The following is a 15,252-nucleotide window of genomic DNA, read 5'->3' as shown; positions in this document are numbered from 1 at the left end:
TCCTTATGGGGTTATGGGGTTAATGCTAATGATAAATGTAAACATGGCATTGAGGTAAGTGAGTAGTACAGGTAGCGGAGTTTGGATTTTATCAATATTACTGCCCACGCATGTTAATAAATAATGAAGGATGATAAATATGTGATGGGTTTGGACCATGACAGGTCTTCGATTGCACGATTATATTTGAGCCTGGAAACAGCTTTTATATTGTTTAATAATGCATCAAAATGGTCTTAAAAACACTTAAACCTATGTGAGTGTGAATGCTGAATGCATTATCTATATAATTATCTTTCAAAAATGTTTGGCACCCTGCTCCAATGATACAAATTAGAAAGCCAACAAACTAATTCAAACAATTAGACGAATGATATCCGGTCAGTGTAATTAAAGAGTAGCAGTGACAGTCCCCCTGACCCTGATATAAAAGCTTTATGTGTGAAGAGTTTGTCCTGTTTATTTCATTTTGCAAAAAGTGCAGCTTTCAATGGAAATTAACACTTTTATAAATTAGCCTGGCTTTTAAGCAGACAACAGGTAATTTAACTTCCTGGTTTGCTTAGCTCAGTAGATCTAAACTCAAGAGGCAGCAATTGCCCAGAGCACCTGTCTTGCAAAAACTTCGACAGACACAGAACGTCTCGGCGGGGTTAGAAGGGAAGGACGTCCAGGTTTTGCAGACTGGTTTTAGTCATGTCTCCAATGCGTGCATGCATGTTTTTTATTGGGAATATATCTACTGAACATTCATTTTTATTTATTTAGTATAAGAGCAGTGTAGGCTCTTTTTTAAGACTATCATCGAAAATTGTAATTTAGATAATTTTTTTTTTTAAGTGTCATGCTGCATATTAAAGTGGTGTAAGTGGTGGTCATTGTACCAACAACCACATACAGAAACACAAACACATACAGAACTACAACTCCAAATGTACTATTTAAATATCTTTTAAAATATCTGCTGAACCATTGAAAAAAAATGTTAATGAAAAAATGTTAACACAACTTAGAGACAGTTTTGTAGCGTGTACGTGCACATATTTATTTTTTACAATGCTTTGACATTCTTATTTAGGAAACTTTATTGCAAATGACTGAATTGTTCTTATTCTGGATGTTATATAATTTACTTTGTTTTTGTTATATTGGTACCAAAAATTAATTTATTGTTGTCCATCTGGCACAGAAACAGGTAAATGTGTGTGTGTTTTTTTTTCTATTTGTTTATTTATCTCCTCTCATTTTTACATGTAGATAGCATACTCTTCATCGTCCCCAGGAAACTATGTGGTAATTTTTTTTAAATATTTTTCATTTTTATACTGCACCAAATATTGTACTTATAAAACATGCACAAATTGTCATCCTTTCAATCATTATTAGTACATTTCAGTTAAGTTATTATACCTATTAACCCCAGGACATAATTGGTATTTATCGAAATCCCTATATATATATACTTCCTGTGAGCATTATTAATAGATATTAAATATGTTGTTTGTAAAATCATGAAAAATATATATGAACCATGTTTACAACAATGTGCCTTGCTCCATCTCTGTGGAAGGTATTCAGTAAAAGTCCAGTCTCACCACAAAGCTTAAACTTAAGCAGTTTCAGCTTCCCTATCGACCTTGGTGTAGACCCGGTTTAGGAAACGACCCCAGCCAGGATAAAGTCGATGATGCCAAGTTGGCCACAAGTTTAACTGCTTGCCTTAACCATGCCATGTTCCCATTGTTTAAATGGGTCCCAAAACTTGAGAAGGCTCACATTACAAGTCATTATTATGGATATAGAAAAAGTTCTATATATTTTTTTCCCTGTGTCACTCCATAGCTAACCAGATTTTCAGATAATTCCACTAGTTTTAGCCAAATCATTGTCTCATCATTTTCTCGCATGTAATACTAAAGCAATTTAATCCTGAAGCACTAGTAAATAGAGGAGCTAAGTACTTTTCATATTCACTATATGTGTTTTAAATTTATTGTCTACCTAAAACAATGCATCCTTTTTTGTAATTTCTAGGGTCCTCCTGGAGGTGGGGGTCCACCAGGAACACCTATTATGCCCAGCCCAGGAGGTAATAAATCAATTATTTATATTTTTGCTTTGTTGTTTAAATTATGTATAAAACATCAAAAAAAATGTAAATTTTGGAAATAAAAAAAAAATACAAGGAGCATAAAATGACGTTACATTTACCTTTATTTTTACCTTACTTTGTGTTGTGTAACTAGAAGAACATACGGAGTTTGGGTATGAATGAATCTGTAAAATTGCAAAAAACAAATGTTTCAACACATATACCCCCTGGGAGAATTTTCTGTAATATCCCGTGCCATGAAAAATCTACTTGCACCCAAGTCATTTTTAAATATTAAAAGATATTAACAGAATTATTTAACAATAATTTATTTTAGTTTTTTTATGCGCCCATTTTAAGTTGTTGTTGTTTTTGTTGTTGTGTTTTTTTCTCTTGGAATCAGGTTCATCAGTAACTTAAGCTGTTTGTCCCATTGTCTTGTTAATGTGTCTTTGTAGTTAGTGAGCTCTACTGGAACAACATGTTTATGCGATTATGAATCTTAAATTTATTATGTAAACAGTTTGAGTTTCTTTTCCAGGGGCTGTTTAGTTCGATCTGTCCGAATATCTTAATTATTACATATATGATGCCTATTAAACCATTTATTATGGAAATTAACAACCATGGGTTAAAAGATCACACATAGCAACTTTGTTTTTGTGGGAAAGATATGATTATAACCAGCATTTATGGCTATCGTATGAAAGGGATACTCTATACATTGAGGCTGGGAGTGAGACTATATGCAACATAATGCATGCAATATTTTGATTATTGCCCAAGCAGTAATTTTGCCTATAGATCAAAGTCAGTACTGAGTACATATAAGAAGTAAAATGTAAAATTGTGCCCTTCTCAACACTTTCCTACAGCAGGACTTTGAAAATACTGATCCATAAGAAAACAAATTATTGAATTTATAGTACATGTAGGGTTTAGTGTGAAGTTTGAGTGCCATGAATTGTTTGTGTGTGTGTGTGTGTGTGTGTGTGTGCGCATGTGTGAGTTTGGTATGGGACGGTGAATAGTTCAGTTGGTAAACAAAGGACAGAGGCCCATTCCTGACATTTAATCCCCTGCACTGGCCACGCTAAGCACAGGCTGTTATGGTAGCTTTCCTGTGTCTCTGTTTCTTTGCTGTGGACTGACTTTGTTCTATATGCTTCTTGAGATGTGACTGTAAAGGTAGAAGAGACTCCAACGGTGAGCTGCAGTTATTGGCCTTGCTTTAAGTCTCGGCAGGCAGAGATGCTGGCTCTCACTGTCAGCATTTTTGTAACAGTTGGGAGTATGTGTGAGTGAGTGAATCATATATCAACGCTTTGGAACAGTAAATAAAGTGTCAGGGCCTTTCCGCTGTGTATTAAGGGGGCCTGTCTGTGTGCATGCATGCCTCTATTTGTCAATACTTGTGTCTCAAAGTGTTTGTGAATTATGCTGTGCAAGAAAGTTGTATGTGGACTAGACTGTATGTAACTGGCCTCTTCATTTAATTATGTATAAATATATTAATATCACTATTTACCCCTTCTATACCAAGCTTTCTATTTCTTGCCTTGTATCATTTTATGATTATTTAAAATATATAAAACAATAACTAAATGAATGATGATTTACATAAATCCGCCATTTGAAGAAAAAAAGCATAGGTTTAAAGAAATCTATAATTTTGGACAAAGGGTTATATTGGCTGTTCTCAGATTACGTGCTATAAAAGGCATGTATGAAAATGTTGTGGTTTGTATGGACATGTATAAAGCACCTTCAAACTACACCCAAAGTGTTGAGCATGAACTTTGCTCTGGGTATATCGGCTAATGGTCAATTCGTGTAGATCAAGTAAAATGTGTTATGTCCTACATACCTGCTAACATATTACTGGTGGCATAATAGTGGCAGACCTAGCATGCCATTTAAACATGCAAGTTACATATGATATATTTTTAGTTACACACATTATCTTTTATTGTTACTCCAAGCACCAATACCACTTCAGTGATATGAAATCATGGTGCTTGGAGAATGTATGTGTAGCATTTCAGGATGAGATGTTGCACACACAGAGTTATTTAGTTTTACTGCCAGAAGTGTGCCTCGGACAGAATTTTGTTCCATTAAATTTCGTTCCATTAAATTAAATAGTGTTTGGAAATTTTTGCTGCTATAATTATGAAGCTTTTTTTTTTTTTTTTTATACATTTTACCTATAATGTTCTATACTTTACTTTTTGTCGTTTCGCTCGGTAAATCAGAAAAAGTTACAGATTTCCATACAGTTGTCACTGATAGAGAAATATATGAGAGAGTAAATGTTTGATTTCCATTTGACCAAGCTTGTCTGTTCATGTGACTGGTAAAGAAGCAGTTAAAAGCCGTTTGAATGGCCTCCTGAAGTTAAGATGGGGGTTGCACATGTTTCCAATTTAGATATGGGGACTGGTGCCAGTTACTGCAGATTGCCATATGTTTAACTCTGGAAACTGTGTGTTAATGGTGTGTTCCAATCACATGGGATGTTCATTCCTTGCTGCTATTTGTGTTTGTTCACAGATTCTACAAACTCCAGTGAGAATATGTACACAATGATGAACCCCATAGGACCGGGTGGAAGCAGGCCTAATGTAAGTGACAATACCTGCCACCAGAATTGCTCACCACATGATCTCATGGGAGAATTTATTAGTTTGCCATTTTTTCATGTCACCATGAAATGTAATAAGTGATCACACACGCTGACGTAGGATAGGGAGTGGAGCATATCAGGCAATTCAATTTGAGATGAGTATACCATTCTAAACAAACGCGTTGGTTTGTGCATTTATTAAGTACCATTGCCAAGATGTAATGGGATGGTATCCCTGCTTTAACAAAAGTGTGTTAGTAGCGGAGTCATTTTCTTGAGATGTTCTAGCAGGGATAGCTTGCCATGTTGGTGGAATTAAACCCAATCTGTACAGACCAGTATAAATGCCGACCCTAAATCTAGGCCATTACTCTTTTTATACTACTTGTCATATCTGCTAAATCTGTGAGATCAGCAGAGGCGCTTCATTGCATCCTTAATCATCTTAGCAACCCTATAACCTCACTTAAAGGGATATTCTAAGTACTAAAACCACTGTATCTTAAAGATGTGGTTGTGCATAGACCCTGTTTTGTTAGGGAATGTAGTAAATTGCCATTTCTGAGAAATCAGAAAAATCAGTCATCATTTTCAACATCCAAACTCTGCCAGTGCTTCTAGTAGATATGCATTGGATTCAATACTTCTCTGTGAGAGGCATTAGCATGTCCGAGCATGGCAATTGCTGCACATGTGCCGTACGTCCCCATTGCTTATATAAGGGACCAAGATCATCAGTAAATTAATAATCATCAATAATAATGATCTCATCGAGAGCAGAGTGTCTGTCTGGAGTAGACTGTGCTGGTGCTAGATTCTGGGTGAGCTTATTATTTTTTTTTTAAGGGGGGAATTAAGTAAAAGAAAAGGACACATGAAGGTTAAAAATAAATATATATTTTTTTTACTTTAGAGTGTTTCTTGAAATATGTTTCTTTTTAAAAAAGCTCTGCACAAACTGTGTGCAATAGGGTTTATATGTATTAGGTTAGTCTTATAGCCTTACCTCACTATATATTTATTATCTCATAAACACATTCTTTTTCCTGGCTTATGCTTGCTTGCTCAACATGGAAGCTACTTGGAAGGACACTCCAGGCACCAAATAGCATCAGATTTTTATTTTTTGCATAATGCAAGATGCAGACCTGCATCAGAATATTTGGAAAATAAATGATTCCATTTAGCTGCTCCTGTCTTTAATTTTTACTAGGAAGTGCTAGGGTCATCGAAACTGAAACTGATATCATGATACCACTTTTAATCACTAACAGGGTTATTCAATTAGGAATTGTGGAGAATTGGCAAAGAAATTGCTAACCTTAAGCCAAAATGAGCTAGATTGGAAAAATGTGCAAATCTGCTATTATTTCAACTCTGCTAATTTGGCTTCAGATATGCTGTTCCCCTACCAGTTCACTACTGTTCCCAGTTTCGTAAATAAAGCCAACACTGTTAATGTTCGTTCTTTTAAGAAAAATGTTGGATGTTGCTTTTGGAATGAAAACCACTGGCTAGCAAAGGAGGTATATATAAGAAATGTTAAACAAAGTAATTATAGCATTAGTGGGAGAATTGTTTTTGTGATAGGTTACTGGATTGTGATCATTGGCCTAACAATATAAATAAAAAAGCTGGAAATATATGTTTAAATAATTATAACTACAGATTAAGAATATTTACAATCATGCTAACCTATGAAGAATAACACTTTTTTTTTTTTTTAGGTGGATATTTGAGGTGGATATTTTGCTCTCATATATGCGTATATAGTAAAATAGCTAAATTATTTAGGTCGTAAACTTCATAGGTGTTCGTAGATTGCTATCCATTGAGGTTATAATGCTGAATATGCTACCAGGCAATTGTATTTGAACAGATTTTTCTTGCAGTTCCCAATGGGTCCTGGTCCTGATGGACCGATGGGAGGAATGGGTGCTATGGAACCTCATCATATGAATGGATCACTAGGTGAGTGCATGTAAAACATGTATATCTGGCCTGTGTACAAAACAAAAGAAACAAATAAAAACAATCTATGAAAAAGTACAATAATCACATAAACGTTGGTCTATTAACTCCCACCAATCTATAGACGTCAAATATTAATCACTTTTACATGATTTTGGTAATTTAGTTATCCTCGTCATTCATTGCACACTATGCTAGTGCTTGTTATTTTGTCTTTTCATTGTAGAGTAGGGATTTTAGACTACGTTCTTCAATGGGTAGTAAATGGTCAAGATTTAGGATGTCCAAAAGATAATCTGACAGACATTTGCAGCTAGTAAGAACAAATTTGCTAAGAAGGGAAAACGGAGAACAAACTAAAATGTATTTAGGCAGAAGCTATATGTTTGCTCAGTTAATGTCTGGTGATTAGATTAGATAAAAATTTGAATCTATGTTAAAGTTTTTCCACTTCCACCATATGTATGCAGTGTGTGAATGTATTTATGTACCGTGCCTAATACATTTTGTGATCAGCGAGTTTATAAGTAAATGAGTTAATAAGAAGAAGTGATTTCTATTTTTATTAGTATAACAGATGATTACGAAATCATCTGTTGTATCTTTATTATACTATTACATTGCAGACTCACATTTCAGATGACAGAGGATTATACACATAACATGCTGAGTGTCTGTCCAAATATCTGTTTATCTTTCTCGGAGGTGACCACTCATTAGATAATGTTAGGGAAGACACCAAAACCATGCCTACTTTCATGGACTTAAATGGGAGGCTGGTAGTTTTATGTATATTTTTTTATTTACAGTTGCAAAAGTGGCCAGGCATTTGATTAGAGGAGTATTGCAAAGGCATCTTGTGGCACTTGACTGGTGGGGCCGAGCACCCTCAGCAATTCAAATAGTATTTGGCACGTTGTTGAGGTAGGCGAGTGTATGCACAGATAAGGTGATTCACTCCGTTACGTCATCCCAAGCCACACCAAATAATTATGGAGATGGTAGCACCCGTAGCACAGAGGCATTATTATTATTATTCATTTCTTAAATCACACATGGTGTGTTGGAATCTGTGAGTTAGTGGATGATCCTGTGACTTCACTCCCACCTGACTTTTTTATGCGCACTCTCTCTACATTGGATGGAAGAGGAAATCTCTCTTCTGCTAAACACTCACGCATTGTTCTCCACATCTATACTGGAGATAAGCAAAGAAGAGCGAGACTGGCTTTGCTTGTCTCATGGTTATTAGTGAGTCTTCCCACTAGAATATTGTATGTTTATTTTAAAAATGTGCCCACTAACAGCTGGTGCAAAAAAATAAAAAAAATTCAAATAATTTATTTTGGTTCAGAGAAAAATAACGGGTAAACTAAAGTATAAAGTTTTCCCCAGAGGGGACAACTTTAGTAAGTGCATTCACATGAAAATGTAAAATAATATATCTGAATTTCTATACTTCGCATAGATTTGTTTATTTTATGACCATTAGCAAGTTTTGCGTAATTAGGGCCTGGCACAAAAATGCAGAAATTAACAGTATATAATAAATGTTTAAAATAATTAGCTACTGAAACATGTTTGTAAATTACATAATTCAGCTATGTTTCATTGTTAATGTTTCAGTGTTTCAAACTGTGTGTCAGTCTGTCTAGCTAGCAAACTATTCAGCCATCCACAATAATTTTTGCAGCCAACAGTGACATCTAGCGGCTGCATTTATTATTGCATGTTATTATTTAGTGTGCATGTGTGTATATGTGCGTTGCATGGCTGTATATTTGAGAGTATATAAATAAAATAACTATTTATTCTCTGCTGGATTAATATTTTATTTTTTATGATGTTATTAAAGTACCTGCAGCATTACTGTTTTTTCAAGAAGTCATCTGCAATACACTATATCCCCTCGATAATCAATAATGGTCTTTGTACCCGCTGTCTGTCCCTGCTGCTCCCTGAGCCCGAGATTTGCAAAAAGACAACTCTGTATTATTAATATACTAATCCGTTCGTCATGTTTTGAAAGGAAACTCATCCCTACCTTAAGTATTTAACTGGATCTTTTAGCCACATTCATGCTTCTTGGATCAGACATTGTTTGCAAACTGACCGTTAGTCTCTATGATCTTCCCTGCTTCACTCCCTGCACATATAAAGAAGAGACCATGGAGACCAATGATCAAAGGTGCTTTGTATATGGCTGAAGGATCCTGTCAAATACTTAAGCTTACATATAACTCATCTAAAAAAAAAAATCCTTGCAAAACTTGGAACACTACAACACCTTCCCCCCCCCCCCCCCCCCCATGTGTGCCTTAAAAAAACTTTAAAATAAATAATTACTAACCTTTTTCCAGTACGGAAGCTGCCACAGTGCTTAGATTCCAATGACAGAAGGGGGAGTCTCCTTCTTTGCGGATTGCATGCAGCTGGTACCCAGAACCGCACTCAGCAGTACCAGGATAACAGGATGCTATGTAGACTTCCTTTTATCAAGTAAACACACATTAAATAGGTCACAATTACTTTTGTACATAGGGAATTGGATTAACCAAATTAAGTTTACTCAGTTTCAATTTGGCTAATTGTGAATAACCAAATCAGTCACATTTTAGCAGGGTTGGCTGATATGAGCAATCTAGTGGGAGAGCAAATTGCGTTCAGTTTAAATAAGCAAATTAGCCTTTTGTGAATAGCCAAATATATTACACATGGGTAAAAAAAATGAAATGTAAGTTGGCATTTTACAAAACTATATGCACGGGACCAAATCATAGTCATACAATCCCAACAAACAATGTGATGTGGAGGATATGTAGTTGTTTGTGACACACAGTATTAATCCAGTATTGTAAGACTATTTGCCATAGCAATGCAGACAGTGCGAGATTCATACCCGTCTGCTGTGGGCAACACCACAACATCCTCATCATGTTTTGAAGCATTGGTTGATCTTTAGGGAGATAATTATTATTATTATTGTCACCTATATACAGGGCCGGTGCAAGGATTTTTGGGTACATAGGCGAAGATGTATTTTTCCAACCCCCTCCCCCCCCCCGAAAAATAACATCTTCACCTATGTGCCTCTTAACCAGCCCTTCTCCCCGTCCATTATTGGTCCCTTCCCTGTCCCTTAGTGTTCTGACAGTCACATACACTCAATGACAAACACACAGACTCACTGATCTGACACACACTCATTCATTGACACACACACACACTGATTGACACTCATTGACAGACACACTGATAGTCACACACAGACTCAATGACAAAGATAATCTCACTGATTTGACACACTCACAAACACACACTGACAGACACACACATACACTGACACACTCATACACTCACATGCAACACTCATACAATCACTCACAGACACACACACACTCATATAATCACTCACAGACACACACTCACACACATACACTCATTCACACTCACAGACACACATACACTCACTCACGCACACACTCACAGACACACAGACAGTCACTCAGACATACACTCACACACAGACACACATACACTCACACACAGTCACTCACACACGCACACACATACAGTCACACACAGTCACTCACACACAGACTCAGACACACTCACACACACACACTCACTCACAGACACTCACCCACAGACACACAGACACTCACACACATACACATCACATACATTCACTAATTATTTTAATAAATAAAAATTTTCCACCCAGCCTCCCTACCTGGAGAGCTGGTGTGGATGAGGAGTCATTCCCTGGGGTCCAGTGGGGCTGCTGGGCGGCGGGCGGCAGTGCTGAGATCAGACGCGGCGAGGGAGCTCTAACCTCTCTGCTCTGCTCTCTCGCGCGCTGTCTGCTGATGCCGCGGGAGCCAGAGCAGAGAGGTTAGAGCTCCCTCGCCGCGTCTGATCTCAGCACTGCCGCCCACCACGCCGGGGGTCGAGATGGTGGCCGGCAGGAGGGAGAGCTTCCCTCCTGCCTGTCACTGAAATCTTGCGCCCCCGGAGCTGGTGCGCCCTAAGGCCGCCTGTGCCGCCTTATGGACGCGCCGGCCCTGCCTATATAGCTCCAACATATTTCGTAGCGCTTTACAATAGTATGAGAGGGGGGACTTAACTATAAATAGGACAATTACAAGAAAACTTACATGAACGATAGGTTGAAGAGGACCCTGCTCAAATGATCTCTCAATATAGCAAAAATAGAAATTGTAATGCTTTTTATGTGGTTATTTTGAATTTTACATTATTCATTTTTTTATTTTATTATTTTTCAACAGGCTCTGGAGACATGGATGTGTTGCCAAAGGTAAATGCTAAGATGTGTATATTTATCTATTAGGAAACTTCTTTTAGACCTGTTCTTGTATTTCTAATTGTTATCGACTAAGGGAGATTTATTACTATCAATATTTATTGGTATCTATATAATTATGTCATTTTAAAATGGCATTTTAGTATAATAGATAAAATAGGGATCTGTTTACCAAACAGTTGAAAATAAATTTCAAGTTCTAAACTCATAGCAGAGGGAACTTGCCAGTATTTCGGTTCTGGACTGCTGATATGGGTGGGATCAGTCTGATATGCAACTTTTTGAGACCTGGGTGGGGACTAACCGAACCGCAATCTTTTGAGGTTTCTCTGAGCTTTTGCCCATATTTAGACTTCCAGTATTATTTGTTTTAGTTCTCAAATAAATATTGATTTAAGATTGTGGGATAAGCGTTTCAAATAATTTAATGTTATGAAATTTTAATTTTGTAGTATTTTGAAGTTTATCCAGAAATATTTATTTGAAAATCTTGTCCAACAATATTAAATTGAGGCCTCTGTGTTTAGTGTGTAACCCTATAATACTTTTCACCAAATGTAAATTTCAGTGATTTGATGCAACGTGCCCAAGTACCCAAGTGATCTGAAATCATGTGGTTTCCTTGCAGAACTCTCCAAATAATATGGCGGGAATGAATAATCCTCCAGGGACACCTCGTGATGATGGAGAGATGGGCGGAAACTTTTTAAACCCCTTCCAAAGCGAAAGCGTAAGCACATCTTAACATCTCTCTGTTTTGTATATGAGTTAGTGATAGGCTCCTTTACTCTGGCTCTTTCCTCTGCAAAAGTAAATTACTTCAACACCCTCATAAGCCCATCATGTCCCACCAACCCAAATGCCTATTTCACACTTTTAATGCTCTCCTTTTCCCTGTTACTCCCCCTACCCCTACCAATCTGTCCGACTCAAACTTTGCAACTCACTTCACTCAGAAGATTTCTACAATCAGGGAAGAGATCTCTAACCTCTCTCCCTCCCCTTCCAATACATCTTCCCATACATCACACAACCCCACTCACTCCACTGTTCTATGCTCATTTGCACCTACTAAGATGGAAGATGTTTCTGCTCTGCTCCGGTCCTCTCGCTCCTTGTGGTGGGACTGCTGCCTGTCCATGAAATGCCCTTCTTTGTATTACGTGTTCCCAGATTGCACCACTGCAATCTGTAATGAATGTGGCGGCTCATTTTCCTGTCTGCCCACACACCCCACGCCTCCCCTCTATCAGTCCCTACCTTGGCTTCCAGTTAGATATAGGGCTCAATTTAAGATTCTGGTGCTTGCTTACAAGCCCCTACATAATGCTGCTCCAACCTACCTATCCTCCCTAATACACAAGTATGTCCCATCAAGGCCCTTGCGTTCTGCCAAAGACCTAATTAACATCTGATGCTCGCCTCCAAGACTTCTCCAGGGCTGCACCTTTTCTGTGGAAGTCCCTTCCTTTTTCCGTTTGACTTTCACCCAGTCTCCACTCCTTCAAAAAATCTTTGAAAAAACAGGAAAGCATATCATTTAAACTGTTATCAGGTTTTCATGACTCCTCTCCTACAACTGTCAAAAATAACCAAAGTTTTCAGTGAATACTTTTCTAACAACCTATTTCATTACCCCTACTTATACCCTTTGTGTCACTACACCCCACTCCCTTTAGCATTTAAGCTCATTGAGCAGGGCCCTCAACCACTCTGTTCCTGTGCATCCATTTGTCTGGTTACAAGTTTGTTTGTCCACCCACTGTACAGCGCTACGGAATTTGACGGAGTGATATAAATAATAATAATAATAAGTCACCATTGGAAAGAAACATTGAGCTAAAACAATGACCCTGTGGATAGTAAAATAAGATGTCAGAGTTTCAAATTAAAAGTATTATTACCGTATATACTCGAGTATAAGCCGAGTTTTTCAGCACATTTTTTGTGCTGAAAAACCCCAACTCGGCTTATACTCGAGTCAGTGTCTGTATTATGGCAATTTGCATTGCCATAATACAGACAGGGGGCTGTGGGGGCTGCAGAGCGTTTACTTACCTCTCCTGCAGCTCCTGTCAGCTCCCTCCTCCTCCGCGCCGGTCCGTGCAGCTCCTCTGTCAGCTCCCAGTGTAAGAGCCGCGGGTTCATAGTGCGGCTCTCGCGAGACTTACAGTGTGAGCTGACAGAGGAGCTGCACGGACCGGCGCGGAGGAGGAGGGAGCTGACAGGAGCTGCAGGAGAAGTAAGTGCTCTCTGACAGTCCCCCTCCCCCCCACTGAACTGCCAATGCCACTGGACCACCAGGGAGTGAGAGCCCCCCTCCCTGCCATGTATCAAGCAGGGAGGTGGGATGGAAAAAATAAATACATAATAATAATAAAATATTAAAAATAATAATAATTAAAAAAAATAACAATATAACAAAAAAATTAAAATAATAATTAATAAAATAAATAATAATATAACAAAAAAATGATTAAAATAATAATTAATAAAATAACAATAATCAAAATGCCCACCCCCCACCAACACATACACAAACACACACTGCATCACACACACTCACACTTCATTCATATACACACACTGCACTCATACACACACTGCACTCATATACACACACTGCACTCATATACACACACTGCACTCATATACACACACTGCACTCATACACACACACACTGGACTCATACACACGCACTGCACTCATACACACACACTGCACTCATACACACACACTGCATTCATAAATAAATATTCAATTAATATAATTTTTTTAGGATCTAATTTTATTTAGAAATTTACCAGTATTTCCCACCCTAGTCTTATACTCGAGTCAATAAGTTTTCCCAGTTTTTTGGGGTAAAATTAGGGGCCTCGGCTTATATTCGGGTCGGCTTATACTCGAGTATATACGGGTAAGTTACAATTATTGCATAAAAACCAAACCTGTCTACTTATTGTGTTAACATTTTTTACAAATGGTTCAGCAATTTTTAATACTGGACAGGAACACATTCGCATATGGTATTTTCTGTTTCCTCGGTTTCGAACACACTTCCCATCATGCACTGTATTTTTTGCTGTTTGACTGTTAATGTATAATCCTTTTAAGACCTGTGACTAAATGTTGAAGAAGTCACGTAAATTATGGCAGATTAAATGAGTTGCAATTAACTACATTCTGGTATCACAGTTGCCTTACAGAGAAGGCATTTTTAATCATACAAAATAATTCACATTTCCCATTATCCCAGAAACATTTGCCTCAAAATCATTGAGAAAATAAGTCCCTATTGAACTCTCTAGACTAGATTACTTTGAAGTCGGTTTGGTCTAATTTTCCTGATATGATACAATATTTAAGAACATCATAAAAGTAACATGGGAAAAGTAATTAATTTTGATTAGGAAAAATTTAAATACTCAAAATGGCTACGCCAGACATAATGCAGTTGACATAGGTAAGTTGATTTTATATAACTTTTTGACAAATCGATTTACTTTAGTCTTTAAAATCTGCAAAGTCTTGCTAACCAGGCTTAATATACACCATAAAACCAGTGGTGGTACCTTCAAAAGTCATTAGTAAAAATGTTGAGGAAGAAACAAAAGATTTAGAGTTTTAAGACTGCTTTAAGACTTTTGCGGAACCACCATATACTACTTTAAATGGACTCACTGATTTCTTTTATATCCTCATTAATTAAGTGCATATGCAAAGTTGAATAATTGGACTGTAAGGTCAACTTAAGTATATTGCATTTGATTCAAGCAGTAATTTGGGTGAAATGATAAGCGTCTGTTTGTAAAACAGCACTTACTCTACTTTTTGTATGCGTGTACGTGCAACTCCCATTGCTGTGTGTGTCCATTGATGTAACTGTGCATGTACTGTGCACAAATGCATATTGTTTGCAGTGTGTAAATGCATGTTTGTGAACAACACATAAAAACCTACATATTGTCGCATGGAAGTGAAGAAAATTAAAAATCTTTTATAGTGTAGCAAGATAAAAGAAATCCTGCATCATCATGTCATTTCCACCTCCACACTGCCTACATCCTTCTCCCTTTTGCTCAGCTTCCCTATATGGGAAACACTTTCTCAAGATTCGGATGTCTACCCCATATTATGCTGATATTTGAGTGCCCTAAAAGATAAACCTATAAGAATGCTTTGTTGCCTTAGACACAGACTTTGTAATTTTACTAGTAAATATACGCCTATGATTGTCT

At 37.3% G+C, this 15,252-nt stretch overlaps 1 protein-coding gene across 2 annotated transcripts in view; it reads left to right on the top strand.

The window, feature by feature from the left end:
• SSBP4 (single stranded DNA binding protein 4) overlaps nt 1-15,252 on the top strand; it is a 401,255-nt gene that overhangs the window by 379,140 nt on the left and 6,863 nt on the right. For both annotated transcript variants that reach the window (XM_063455410.1, XM_063455411.1), the window contains 6 exons: nt 1,258-1,293; nt 2,035-2,089; nt 4,646-4,716; nt 6,611-6,689; nt 10,979-11,007; nt 11,642-11,743. In XM_063455410.1, coding sequence (XP_063311480.1) covers nt 1,258-1,293; nt 2,035-2,089; nt 4,646-4,716; nt 6,611-6,689; nt 10,979-11,007; nt 11,642-11,743 — 372 coding nt within the window. The remainder of the gene's footprint in view (nt 1-1,257; nt 1,294-2,034; nt 2,090-4,645; nt 4,717-6,610; nt 6,690-10,978; nt 11,008-11,641; nt 11,744-15,252) is intronic.

This window comes from Pelobates fuscus, chromosome 5 (assembly GCF_036172605.1).
Source record: "Pelobates fuscus isolate aPelFus1 chromosome 5, aPelFus1.pri, whole genome shotgun sequence".
Taxonomy (NCBI): Eukaryota; Metazoa; Chordata; class Amphibia; order Anura; family Pelobatidae; genus Pelobates; species Pelobates fuscus.
This window is presented reverse-complemented; position numbering and strand designations above follow the sequence as displayed.